This window comes from Hylobates moloch, unplaced genomic scaffold (assembly GCF_009828535.3).
Source record: "Hylobates moloch isolate HMO894 unplaced genomic scaffold, HMol_V3 SCAFFOLD_8, whole genome shotgun sequence".
Classification (NCBI taxonomy): domain Eukaryota; kingdom Metazoa; phylum Chordata; class Mammalia; order Primates; family Hylobatidae; genus Hylobates; species Hylobates moloch.
Window position 1 is genome coordinate 105,563,389 of NW_026652283.1, and position 12,959 is coordinate 105,576,347.

General features: G+C 45.5%; 1 protein-coding gene across 2 annotated transcripts in view; it reads right to left on the reverse strand.

Moving 5' to 3' along the window:
* Positions 1–12,663, reverse strand: part of LOC116473742 (ubiquitin-conjugating enzyme E2 E1) — an 83,342-nt gene extending 70,679 nt beyond the window's left edge. For both annotated transcript variants that reach the window (XM_032162296.2, XM_058443174.1), the window contains exons 1-3: positions 12,493–12,663; positions 11,149–11,333; positions 7,034–7,084 (exon numbers count right to left, since the gene is read on the reverse strand). In XM_032162296.2, the coding sequence (XP_032018187.1) occupies positions 7,034–7,084; positions 11,149–11,300 (203 nt within the window). In that variant the 5' untranslated portion in view covers positions 11,301–11,333; positions 12,493–12,663. The remainder of the gene's footprint in view (positions 1–7,033; positions 7,085–11,148; positions 11,334–12,492) is intronic.
* Between the last annotated feature and the right edge of the window lie 296 nt (positions 12,664–12,959).

Here is a 12,959-nt window from a genome sequence, read left to right on the forward strand (position 1 = left end):
GCACTTGATGTATCATTCTTTTAACTTCTCCCGTAGCTGTGAAAATCGTCAAACTAAAGCAGTTGGGAAGAACATGTAGGGCCAGAATCAAAGACAGAAATCATTGTCCTTCCCTTTTAGGAAGTTTATAATCTATTTAATTTGTCTAATCTAATCTAAAAGTAGGCCATGTAGATCTGGGAGTTCAATGACTGATTTAGTAATAAACTCAAATATATAATCAAACTGCAAATATTTACTGAGGACCTACTAAGTGGCAGCAACATGCTAAGCATTGCATGTGATCAACGAAGCAAGTAACAAAACCTTTTTTTAACCCTGGGGACAGGGTCTATACATCTCTACCTCCCTCAAGCCAGTTCATCCTCCTGCCTTATTTATTTCTGTTAATGCACCACCAACTTCCCCAACACCCAGAAGAACCTGACTCCTTTTCAAGTCCTCCACATCGAAATCAGTGGCTAAGTTCTATAGATTCTACTGTCTTCTACCTCTCTTTCCTCTCCACTTTGAAGGCCACCACTTACACCCCAGACCCTCTTGACCTTCCACCTTAACTACTGTAGCAATCTCCAAGTCTCCTGGTTCCTACTGAGCTCCACTCAATCCTTATTCTTTCTCTATCCAGATAGCCAACTGTATCTGAATGACAGTCCCTACTCAAAAGGGTTTTAATGATTCTCCAGCATCTACATAATAAAATTTAAAGCCTTAGCCTGACACTGAAGAACACGAGCTTTATCTATTACTATTTATTCTCCCACTAATGTTTCTTACTCTCTAGACACAGCTTTTACTCACTTCTGCCCAATAGTGCCCTTTTTCTGTCTTCCCTCTGCTGTCTTGGCTTACACTGTTTCCTCCATCAGGAATATCCCTTATTCTTCCCCATCCCACTTCTCACCTCTTCCATGAAGCCTTCCCAGATCACTAAGTACTCCAGCCACAATCCCTCAAACCCAAGTCAAAGTAATCTCTCACTCCTCTGAAACTTTATAACATGATATCTGCATTTTATTATTTTCCAAATAATATTTATATTTCCAAGTACCATTCAAAATATGTGTGTGCATGTCTTATCATCCTGACTAGATTATGAACTCCTCGAAGGGAGTCCCTTTTCTTTCCTTTTTTTTTTTGAGACAGGGTCTCACTCTGTCGCCCAGGCTGGAGTGCAGTGGCGCGATCTCGGCTCACTGCAACCTCCGCCTCCAGGGTTCAAGCAATTCTCCTGCCTCGGCCTCCTGAGTAGCTGGGATTACGGGTGCGCATCACCACGCCGGCTAATTTTTGTATTTTTAGTTGGCCAGTCTGGTCTCAAACTGCTGACCTCAGGTGATCCACCCGCCTCGGCCTCCCAAAGTGCTGGGATTACAGGCGTGAGCTACCGCGCCAAGCTTCTGCCTTTTCATTTACACAGGCCCTCAAAGTTTGTGACAGGAATTTAACAAGAATCCCTAAGAACTGTGAGTATTGCCTTCTAAGCTATAAGCATTTTTCTCAAAATACTGATTAATATTTTAACAGTGGTATAGCTGTTTATTGTGATAAAATATATATAACATGAAATTTGCCATTTTAACCATTTTAAGTGTACAATTTAGTGGCATTAATTACATTCACAATATTGCGCAACCATCACCATTATTTCCAAAATTTTCACCACCTCAAAAAGAAACTGTATTCATTAAGAAATAACTCCCCATTCTCCCCTCCCCTCAGTCCCTGAAAACCTCTAATCTACTGTCCGTCCTTATGAGTTTGCCTATTCTAGGTATTTCATGTAAGTGGAATCATACACTATTTGTCTTTCTGGTTCTAGTTTTTTTCACTTAGTATAACCTTTTCTTTTGAGACGGAGTCTCGCTCTGTCGCCCAGGCTGGAGTGCAGTGGCGTGATCTGGGCTCACTGCAAGCTCCGCCTCCTGGGTTCACGCCATTCTCCTGCCTCAGCCTCCTGAGTAGCTGGGACTACAGGCGCCCGCCACCATGCCCGGCTAATTTTTTTTTGTATTTTTAGTAGAGACGGGGTTTCACTGTGTTCGCCAGGATGGTGTCGATCTCCTGACCTCGTGATCCGACTGCCTAAGCCTCCCAAAGTGCTGGGATTACAAGCGTGAGCCACTGCACCCGGCCCACTTAGTATAACATTAAGGTTCATCCACGTTGTATCCATGCATCAGAACTTCATTCCTTTTTATAGATGAATATTCCATTTTATGGATTAACCAAATTTTGTTTATCCACTCATCTGTTGACAGACACTTGGGTTTTTTCCACTTTTTGGCTACTATGAATAATGCTATGAATACTGACATACAGGTTATCTGTTTGGGCCTCTGTTTTTAATTATTCAGGGTACACAGCTAGCAGTAAAATTATTGGGTCATATGGTAATTCTGTTTAGCTTTCTGAAGAATAACAATAGTATAGTTTTACAGTCCAGGTATAGTCTTTTGGTAAACACAACCGCCACAAGACTTCCTGCTCATTTGAAAGACAACTCATCTCCAGATAGGTTTCTTTCCTCTCTAATAGGGAAGGCCCCCAGTGATGATCTAATTCCCAACAGCCTGACCCTAGTATGGGTGCTGTTTTGATTGTGCTGAAACCCCAGTCTCCTGGTTGTCACAATTTTTCAACACTGCCTTTACATGCATAAAGGTATACATAATGGTGAAACTAAACATCATTCAGATGTTTAAGTCACACTTCTATCCTTAACGCATTTAGTAACATCAGATAAATGAAAGATGCTAAAAGGAAGAATACTTTTCAGCACATAAGATACAGGGTTTTGTAAAGGATGACTTCTGCTGAACCTATTTCTTATACCCAAACAACCATTTAAAACATGCTGAACCTGGACGAGGTATGTAATACTCCACAGCTGCAAGAAAAGGATCTCTTTCCATTGTGAACCATGATGAGCAGCCTGGGACTTCTGAACTGACATCTCATTACCATTACCACCAATTCGAGCAGGTATTGGAACGCCAGAAAAATACAATGTAAATTCACACAAACTACGTGGAAGTATACAAAGTGCTAACTTGGAGCATCTGTGTGCAAGGAGCAGGATCAAAAGAGGTCTTCAGGACTATCTTTTGCTTTTTACTCCACAAACTTCTGTATTTGAATTTTTCAAAAACATGCATTCTTGTATAATATAATGGCTTAAAACTATTTAAAATATAGGCAGTGTTAGGAAAAAAAAAAGCTATCAAAAGAAGGCTAAATGGAAATTCCGTCACATACACAAAAACTAGAATCAGGGCCAGGCACCACGACTCACGCCTGTAATCCCAGCACTTTGGAAGGGCAAAGTGGGTGGACGGCTTGATGCCAGGAGTTTAAGATCAGCCAAGCAATACGTAAAACCCGGTCTCTACAAAAAAATACAAAAAATTAACCGAGTGTAGGGTCGAGCACCTGTAGTTCCTGCTACTTGGGGGCCTGAGGCAGGACAGCTTGAGCCCAGGAGGTCAAGGCTGCAGTGAGCACTACTGCACTCCAGCCTGGGTGACAAAATGAGACCCTGTCTCAACAAAAAAGTGAGAAAGAAAGAAATGTATTTTTATTATTCTCACCTGTGCTTGAAGTGTTTAATGACTTGTCAGACATTTTATCCTAAAATAGCACCCCATCTGAATTTTCAGGTTAAGTCACTACTGAGACATTTACTCATGATACAAATGTATCCATTAAATAAAATCTGAAGTTTAAAGGACTTAGGCAAAATATGCCATTTAGTCTGTATAGACATACTGTCTGCAGATATTCATGTCTACAGGCTAGTTATAACTCGTCAATTTAGCAAAGTTTGAGCCCTGGGCTATAAATAACAGCTGCAAAACTGACTCTAGTGGCCCAGAGTTCATCAACTATCTAAAAGGCATAATTTTACAATCTAAGATCTGGCACGCTTTAGGCAATCATTACAAAGTTAACATATTTTTCCCCTAAAAGAATAGAGTTAAATGATAGGGGAATGAAAGCCTAACCAAAATGAACAGTGAGTTGGGAAACTATTTTGTGTGTGTGTGTGTGTGTGTGTGCATATATATACACACACACAAATAATTTAGAGATACTAAAATTAAGAATTTGATTTCTATGGCAACATAAAGCAGTTTGAAAATACTTACTTAAAATCACTTTGGACCAGGTCATTGAACACAATCTGTACTGTGTTCTCAAAAATATCCACCCAACATAATATACAACATTAAGAATTTAATTTCATGTTTTCATACATTGTAACATATTGAGCAATTGCATTTCACATAAGTTTTGATGCTCAGTAACTTCAAATATTTTTGCCAAGTGCCAAAATTAGTGAACACAAGCAGTGCACCTTCCTTCAAGAGGAGCAATTCCACTGATTTGCAATAATCAACTTTTTTTTGAGACACGGTCTCACTCTGTTGCCCAGGCTGGAGTGCGTCACCACGCCCGGCTAATTTTTGTATTTACTGAGAAGTTACTATGTGCCAAGTGCCATATTTTAATAATGTGTTTAAAACTACATACTGAATGCTGACTGAAGAAAGGAAGTATGGCAAAGGGTAAAATATAAGACAGACTAATTGAAAACCAAGTATTTAACTCATTTAAATCTCATGTTTTCATGCTGAGGGTAATTTTAAACATGTATGCACTTAACATATCACTTAATTCATAGATTTTCATTGGACGCTGACTTCAAAAAGTACCCCCAAGGCCGGGTGCAGTGGCTCACGCCTGTGATCCCAGCACTTCGGGAGGCCAAGGCAGGCAGATCACAAGGTCAGGAGTTAAAGACCTGCCTGGCCAACATGGTGAAACCCCATCTCTACCCAAAATACAAAAATTAGCTGGGCATGGTGGCACGTGCCTGTAATCCCACCTACTCAGGAGGCAGGAGAATTGCCTGAACCAGGACCCGGGAGGCGGAGGTTGCAGTGAGCCGAGATCACGCCACTGCACTCCAGCCTGGGCTACAGAGCAAGACTCCGTCTCAAAAAGAAAATATATAAATAAATAAATAATCCATCTTTATCTCCAATAAAGTACATTAAAATACTAAATAATTAAATCCCAAAAGGTAACAGCACAAAACGTAAAACCAAACTCTTTTAAGAGAGCTGAATATTGGGACTACTATATAACATTAAGACAGCACCATTAGCCAACCAAAAGTAAAAATTTTAATTCACATTACTCAAACGGCCCCACTGGAAAATATCTTCAGAAAATAAAGTCATCTCTATTGTTAAAAGACAATGTAATATACATTCTCTTGCAAAATGAAGATGCCTCGTATTTTCTCTCAGAGATTTTTCTTAAAATTAATATTTTAAGCTTTGACTCCGTAACACCAATCACCCAACAGCCACCCAGTCTGGAGCGTCCCCTGACCACAGGTAATTCCCAAACGTTTCACTTGAAGGGGTAATTGGGAGGGTTTCCCAAAGATAAAAAAGTTCCACATGCCTCAGGAGCATAAATCTCTCACACATAAACTCAGTTAAAATGATGTGAAACTGAAGTGTACTTATGCTGTTTTTTTTTAAAATGCTTAATCCCATGAAAATCTTCAAATGGTTTACAATTTTAGATTTGATAGTGCTTATTCACAAGAAAGCCATTATAATGTTTTAATCAATGTTATTAATAACACACACATAGGAGACACACAATACCAAGCAGGAGCAATAACTAGACAGCACAGAACTACCTTGGGGAATGTACATGGATTCCACACAACCAACCAAGGGAAGCTACAGGCTTCCATTTGAACCACCACCATCAAAACAATGAGTTAGGCCTAAGTCTTATCGTTTCTCCACTTCTCAACCATCTTTAGAGATTATTAGCCAGGAAAGAATTCCCCAGAATGATTAAGTGCTTCAATTATAAACTATAGTTTAAGAGCATTTCAAACTCAAAATGACTTTCCTTACAAAACAGTACAAAGTTTCACGGAAGAGCGTCCCACACCTAATCAACATTAAGAATGAATGTAACCAAAACGGCAATAGTTTTGTATTTAATCCACTAATTAGTTTCCAAAGTTCACTGTTAATAAACAAAATACTTCATTTAGCTTTTCAACCTATTCCCACACACTCATCTTAAAAATTGTGTATAGCCACTGAATACTTTGTTGTCAGTAACTCCTACCAATAAGTTTAGAGTATTTCTGAAATCTCACATCCCTTTCCAACGCCGATCCTGAGAACTAGGTTAAATGTTATACTTAATTTTTAAAGTATGGGAGTTACAGGACCTCCCTTAAATAAATGGCTCTATTCTAATACATAGTTGTAAGTCACCCCTCACTTCATTGTTGATCTAGTAAAGTCATCAAGTCTTCCACCTTGACTCAACAGTAGCAAAATGGCTTCTCTAAAGTTGTGATCAACAAACCCTTAGAAAGCTGGTTTCAATTTGTTTTGAAACTGAAACACACGTATGTATACAGTCTGAATAAAGCAAGTGAAAAAAACACCCCCGTGAAAGTTTAAATATACAATTTAAAAGAAAACCTTTATAAAAGCCAGAAATTGTTTCCTGAATTGCTCTGCCAAAAGTCTAATAAAAAATCTATATGCTATGGAGTAACTTTGAAGATCCAGTGTTTAACTCTATGTTCGCTTAGCTTAGCAGAGATCGAATAAGAGATTACTATAGCAAAGCAGTTTTCCAAACCGAAATGTCCTTCGCATCTAAAAGGTTTTACATCATCCTTAATGGCATATCAAAGACCCATGATTAGGCAAGGATACACCTTTAAATTTACTTTAGTTTTGTTTCATATATGTAAAAATCCACTCCAAATAAATCCATTACTTCTCCTCAACAGTACTGAGCTTGTCAGAGGCTCATCAAAACATTATACTCAGGTTGATAAATTTCAGCTGTTACGTGATGTTAGTGCCATAACAAGCATCAGCCAAAGAATCAAAGAAAAAGTATGTAATAAAAAGAAAAACCCAAGACAAAGGTTAGAAGAATTTTAAAAATGAAAAAAATCTGAAAAGCAACTCACCTGCAGTTAGGTGGAGGGTCTAAAGTGATGTCCGCCAGCTCCTTCTGAATTCTGGAGTGGGAGAAATGGGAAAGACAAACACGAGAAGCATTAAGGCGTGGAAGCCTCCCACCTGTAACGTGCAGGTCTGCAGATAAACCTAAGCGCGATCACTGGATTCTACTGGGCAAAGACGAAACTACACATCAAGAACTTCAGGTCCCCAGTTTAGGAAAAAAATTTTTCACAGAGGAAGTGAGGTAGCCTGGAATCTCCTGTTCTCATCTGCAAAGTTTGGCTTCCAACCTTGCCTCGCACACCAGGGCAGTTCTATTCCTCGGTGTTTTCCATTTAGGACCTAATTTTAAAGTTTCTCACTTGCGGACCGGTTTCCTCAGTCCTCCCCTGCACCTCCTCTCCCCAGGACGGAGAGATCACAGCCATTGGTGCGTGGGAAGGACGCCAGCCTCCAGCCTCCTTTGCCCCTTTCACCCCTCAGATGCCCCCATGCCCACCCCGGCAGGGCGCCCCCGACAGGCCGAAGGTCCGAGGCCTCGCCCGACACCTGACCCGCCCGGAGTCCTCAGTGACGAGGCCAACATGGCCGCTCCCCACGAGGCCCCTCGGGCCCGAGTGACCTGCCAGCCGTCGCGGGGTGCCCGGGAGGCCCAGACCGCAGGTCGCTCCCTAGCGGTGGGCAGCCACCGCCCGGCCACCCCGCCCCCACCCCGCGCGCGCCCCCGACGGCTCGCGCCGCGCCGGTGAAGTTGCGGGCGGGGGAGGGGAACAGGGTGCCCGCACGGGGGCTGCTCCGCGCCGCCCCAGCTCTCCTCTCCCGGCGCCCAGAACCTCGGCCTGAGACCGCGCGCGAAAGCAGGGCGCGAACACCCCTGCCCGCCCCTCGGGCACCACAGACCCCAAGTGGCCGGCCCGCGGCCGCACAGGTGCACCGGACCCTGCCTCCGCCCCGCACGCTCGCCGGGACTCTCGGCCCACCTCCCCGGACCTGCTTTTCCCCGGGCGTCCTCTAAACTTCCCGGGGTCTGCCTCCTTCCTTCTCCATGGTCCGCTCTCTAGCTCACACTGGGCATAGACCGGGGACCTGCAGTTTTCTCCCTCCGCACCAACCCTCGACTTCACAAAGGGCCCCATCCCCCACTCGTAGGCCGAAGCCACCAGGCAGTTCACACCAAGCCCTGGCCTTTGTCTTTTGCTTACCTAGGCACTTAGAGCATCAATTAATACGATAAAGTTTAGGGCCTCTAAGCTTCTTCCACCTTCTAAACGGTGCCTAATTTTATAACCTTTCCTCCTCCTATCATATAAAGCCCAATGGGGCTATGTTACAACTTAAAAATCTCACCGAGGCAGCACTGTAGTTAAAAAAAATTTTAAACACACACACACACAGCAATCTAATTCACAAATGATGCGTTTCCCTTTCCAAAGGTTTTCTGCGGGTAGGAGGACGGACGAGCTATACGTAATGAGGAACAGGTTTTAAGGACGACGACTGGGGGAGGTTCTATAAACCTTCCTACTGGAGGACATTTCCTGTCCCTACATATCTGTCAACTTCAGAAAGGGGTTTGTTCACAATCTCAATTGACACGTATTTGTGTCCTGCTAAATTCTACTGCTACCAAAAAGCGTTTCATTTCTGAGACATTCATACTCCCGCTGTTTGACTCATGACTGTACATTAGACTCAAAGTTTGGAACATTGGTATCCTGATTCTTTACCTGCATCTTTTCAAATAACTGTATTTTAAGACCTACACACGTAGGCAAAAATTTCCTCCCCGGAGCACAACGCATATAAAAATACATATTGACTTCAGTCCTCCTTGCCAACCCAACTCCCACTATAAAATAGTCACAAAAAAGGTAGTTGTTTCTTTAATACCTAAGAAGCGTTAATGCCAAAAAGCTTTATCAACTTCATCTTGACAGATGGCATTTGCATTTCCAAAAAAACTGGCAAGAGACTTGCAGGAGTAATTCATACCTATTTCCAGAGTCATTCTTGTTCAGACCACTTGCAATGGGGGCTTTCCTCTACCCACGGTTTAGAAACCACTTTCCAACATGCAGTTAGCAGCCTGTTAGTCTGCCAATTCAGGCTTCTTTTTCACTCCTACTCCTGGTGAATGTGCCCCTTCCAATTCTATGGGCAACAACTACCTTCCAAATCAATATACTTCACAGAACAGCCTCTATAGAGTCCCACTAACATCAGTTTTCTCTTTCCTGAATACACTGTCCGTCTCCATTTTTTTACTTTTCTATTTATCTTAGGTCTGCTTTAACACTAATAGCTACTCTTTCAGCAAGATTATCAGGGAGCTAAATTCATTGCAAAAACAAAACAAAAGCCCTGATGTTAATTTATAGATAAAATTACTATTTGTAGCTTCCCACCATTCATTTTTCTACATCTATCATTTCTTTTCCAGAACTTCCAAATAAATTTTTAACTTGTTTAAAACAAACGGACAAAGTACGTCTAGTGAAAAAATCCCCCTCTCTGCAATTCACTCACAACAAAAGCAGAGTATTTTCTATTTGATACCTGTGTCTTTACCCCCAAATATATTCATGTACACCAGGGATATCTAGCAAAATATAAAAATGCAAATTACCAAAAGCAAGTATCTTGGCTTGAGCACGTGAGGCCAAAACGTGAATGAGGATCAGAGAGCCTAGAGGATTGAGGTGGGGCGCAGTGTTAAGGAAGGGCCTGTCCCAAGTGGGCAGAGTAGATGTCAGGTTCCAGGAAAACCACACAGGGCTAATCAGTGAGGGTCAGTTAGGCCTCCTGAGAAGCTGTACAATCAAACCAAACCTATAAAAATGAGAACAATCTTGCAGAGGCACCTTGCCACTTAAGACCTCCACACTATTTTTTAAAAGTCACTCCTTCATCAGCCCATGGTTAGGTCACCAAAACACTGCCAAGTTTTCAAATTACAAGTCAGGCAGAATGACAGAACAAACTCTCAAACCCTGACTTCCAGGCTCACTACTCAGTGGAGAGATCTAAAGTCTCATGTTCTACTTTATTTTAAAAATTTTTAAGAAGGGTATCCCTATCTAACCCATCATTTGGAGTTCTTACTATCTTCCTGGTTTGCCACCCTTTTAACAACTGCGTAACTCTGAGAGCAGAAGGATTTATGAAAGGGTGTCTCAGGGCTCCTAGGAATCCACTAAAGATTATTTTGAGGGTCATGGCGATCAGAGGATATTACTGAAGGATGGCAGGGGTAAAAAGTAGCTACCTCCAGAGCCTTAAGAGGAAAAGAATAAAGAAAAAGGGATACTCTCAGGATGGCAGGGATAAAAAGTAGCTACCTTCAGAGCCTTAAGAAGAAAAGAATAAAGTAAAAGGGAGACCACTTAAATTGAAAAAATAAGGCAAAGTAACATTTTCACAGCATGAGGACAGCAAATAGCATGAAAAAAAGACAAGTCTCCCTGAAATTTGGTAAACTGAAGTTTTTAAAAAGAACCACAAAAATAACCTAGAATAATAACCATTTTATAATCACTTACTGATTCATTCATTTGCCTCAACTCTCAGAAAAATCTCTTTAAATTCCACCAGAAAACATCTGTCTTCACCTACTAAATTTTGTACCTGCTAATATGAGTTTCTTATTCCTTATGCAATTTGTGAAGAAAGCTCTATTTAGAAAAGATCATCCATGCAACAGGTGAGGAGAAGGTAAAATGGTCACGGAATTCATTTTGATGCAGTTGTCTGGGCTGGTATTAGTAATTAAGAAATGGGATCATGGCCTTGGGGAAGGTCACAGATTAACCATTAGTAGGACAAGAAATCTGAAATCAGATTTGGGGGTCACTAATAAAAGTAATGAGGAATCTTACAAACTTCAGCAAGAAATGCGAGAGGCAAGCCTCAACAGCTGCATGTCAGCAATGATTAAAACAAAAAAAAAAAAACAGAAGCAGCAATAGAGAAAATAATTAGGGCTTCCAAGGCCCTTCTTTCATTTTTAAGAACACGTAAATCATGAGGAGCGTTTAAGCTATCCTCATTGAGAGGCAGACCAAATGCAGCAAGAGGCAGTTCGGAAAATAGGAAGCCTGTGGAAAAAAAAAGAGCACAGTACCTCTTGGCGCTGGTGGAGAGGAGTTTGGAGTTTTTGCTCATGCTGACTTTACTCTCCTTCTTCTTGGGGGTGTTTGTTTCTTTCTCGGTTTGCTGGTTGGAAGACGAAGATGAGGAGGAGCTGGTGCTGGCCCTCGAATCGTCATCCGACATAGCGAACCCCCCACCCCACCCCGCAAACAGCCCCTGCAGGGGGAGGGAAACAAAACAGAAACACACAAACCATGCAGCCAGTGTAAATAAGGAACTCGGGCGCTGTCAGGAAGGCATTGACCAGGGGCGCACGCGGCCGCCCACCGCCCTCCACTCGCTTTTCAAAGTCTGCAGGCCCATTAAGGCTTTTGCAAATCGGACGCCGCTTGTTTATTTTTGGCCCCAAGTGGGGAACGCTGTGGGAAAACGGTCTGGAGCTAGGAGAGCGGCCCCTCCCTCGCCCCCCGGGGCTCTCCGCTGGGCAGGGAGGGAGTAGCCCGGGAGGCGAAGGAAGGCAGGGAGGGGGCGCGGGGCGCCACGGCGGGGCAGGGAGGGAAGGTCCCGGCGGCCGGCCGGCCTCAGGGCTGTTTTTGTCCGCTTTCCGGGGGTCGTGGGGGGCCGGTGGCCCGGGTGAGACTGTGGGGAAACGAGCGGAGTTTGGCGAGGTCGGGAAGAGAGGAGGGGCGGGAAGGAGTGAGAGAGGAAGCCGAAACAGGGGGACGGAGGCGGGGAGCGGGTGCCCGGGTGGGGGAAGGGAGAGGCCGGGTGGGGGGGGCAGGGGCGACGAGGCCCGAGGCCCCCCCGCGCCGCGCCCCGACGCCCCTCCCAGCCTGCCTGCCTCTGGGCCGCCCAGCTCACGGCTACGCGGCCGGGCGGGGGTCCGGAGCACACGCCCGATCGCCACTCCTGTAGGGGGATAGGGGCTGCGGCGGGGAATGGGGGCGGGGGGGTCGGCCTCCGCAGCGAAGAAATAACAATGAGCCCTTCCGCCCCAGAGGGGTTAATCCCCGCGAACCCCCGCCCATGGGGAAAACGGGGCTCCCCCAACTCCCTTCCACCCCCGCTCCCGGGCCCCTCGGTGGCCAGTGGGGGGCTCTTGGGGCAGCGCTGACAGTTCGAGCCACAATGACCCCCGCCCCCGATGCGGGCGGCCCCCACACCCCACGCGGCCCGGGGTCCCTGCCCATCCCCCGCGGGCGGGCCGCGGACCCCTGGGGCTCCCCAGCCCCTCTCCGCTCCACCCCCCCTCGCCAGCCCCGTGCCCTGCGGCCCGGCGGCCCCGGCGGCGCGAGTCGGGGGAGGCGGCGAGGGGTGTCCCCGAGGCCCGGCGGCGCGGCCGGGGGGCGGCGGGCCGCTGGGGGGATCCCCGTACCTCTCTTTGTGTCTGGCTCCTCCGTGCCGCCGCGGCGGCTGCTGCTGCGGCTGCGGCTGGGCCTGGCCACTCGTGTCTCTCTCTCGCTGGGAGAGAAGCGGAAGTGCAGCAACAGCAACTATTAAACAGGCAATGGCTTCCCCCAGCCACACACGCTCGCACACACACCACTCCTCCGCCGCCGCCTCCTCCTCCTCCTCCTCCTCCTCGCCCTCACCCCTCCCCTACCCGGCCCGGTCCCACCCACCCGCGCTCCCCTCCCCCTGCAACACCTCCTGGGGGTGCGCGAGGAAGACCCAGGAGACCCCAGAAAACCCTGTCCCCCACACACACCCCCCACCCCAGCGCCTCCTCCGGACGCCCGGGAAGGGGGCGAGGGTTGTGAATTTTCTCTTAAGTGGTTTGGGAACCTGGATTCTGGGCGGGAGAGGGGAAGCCGATGGAGATGGGGGGCGCTGGGAGTGATT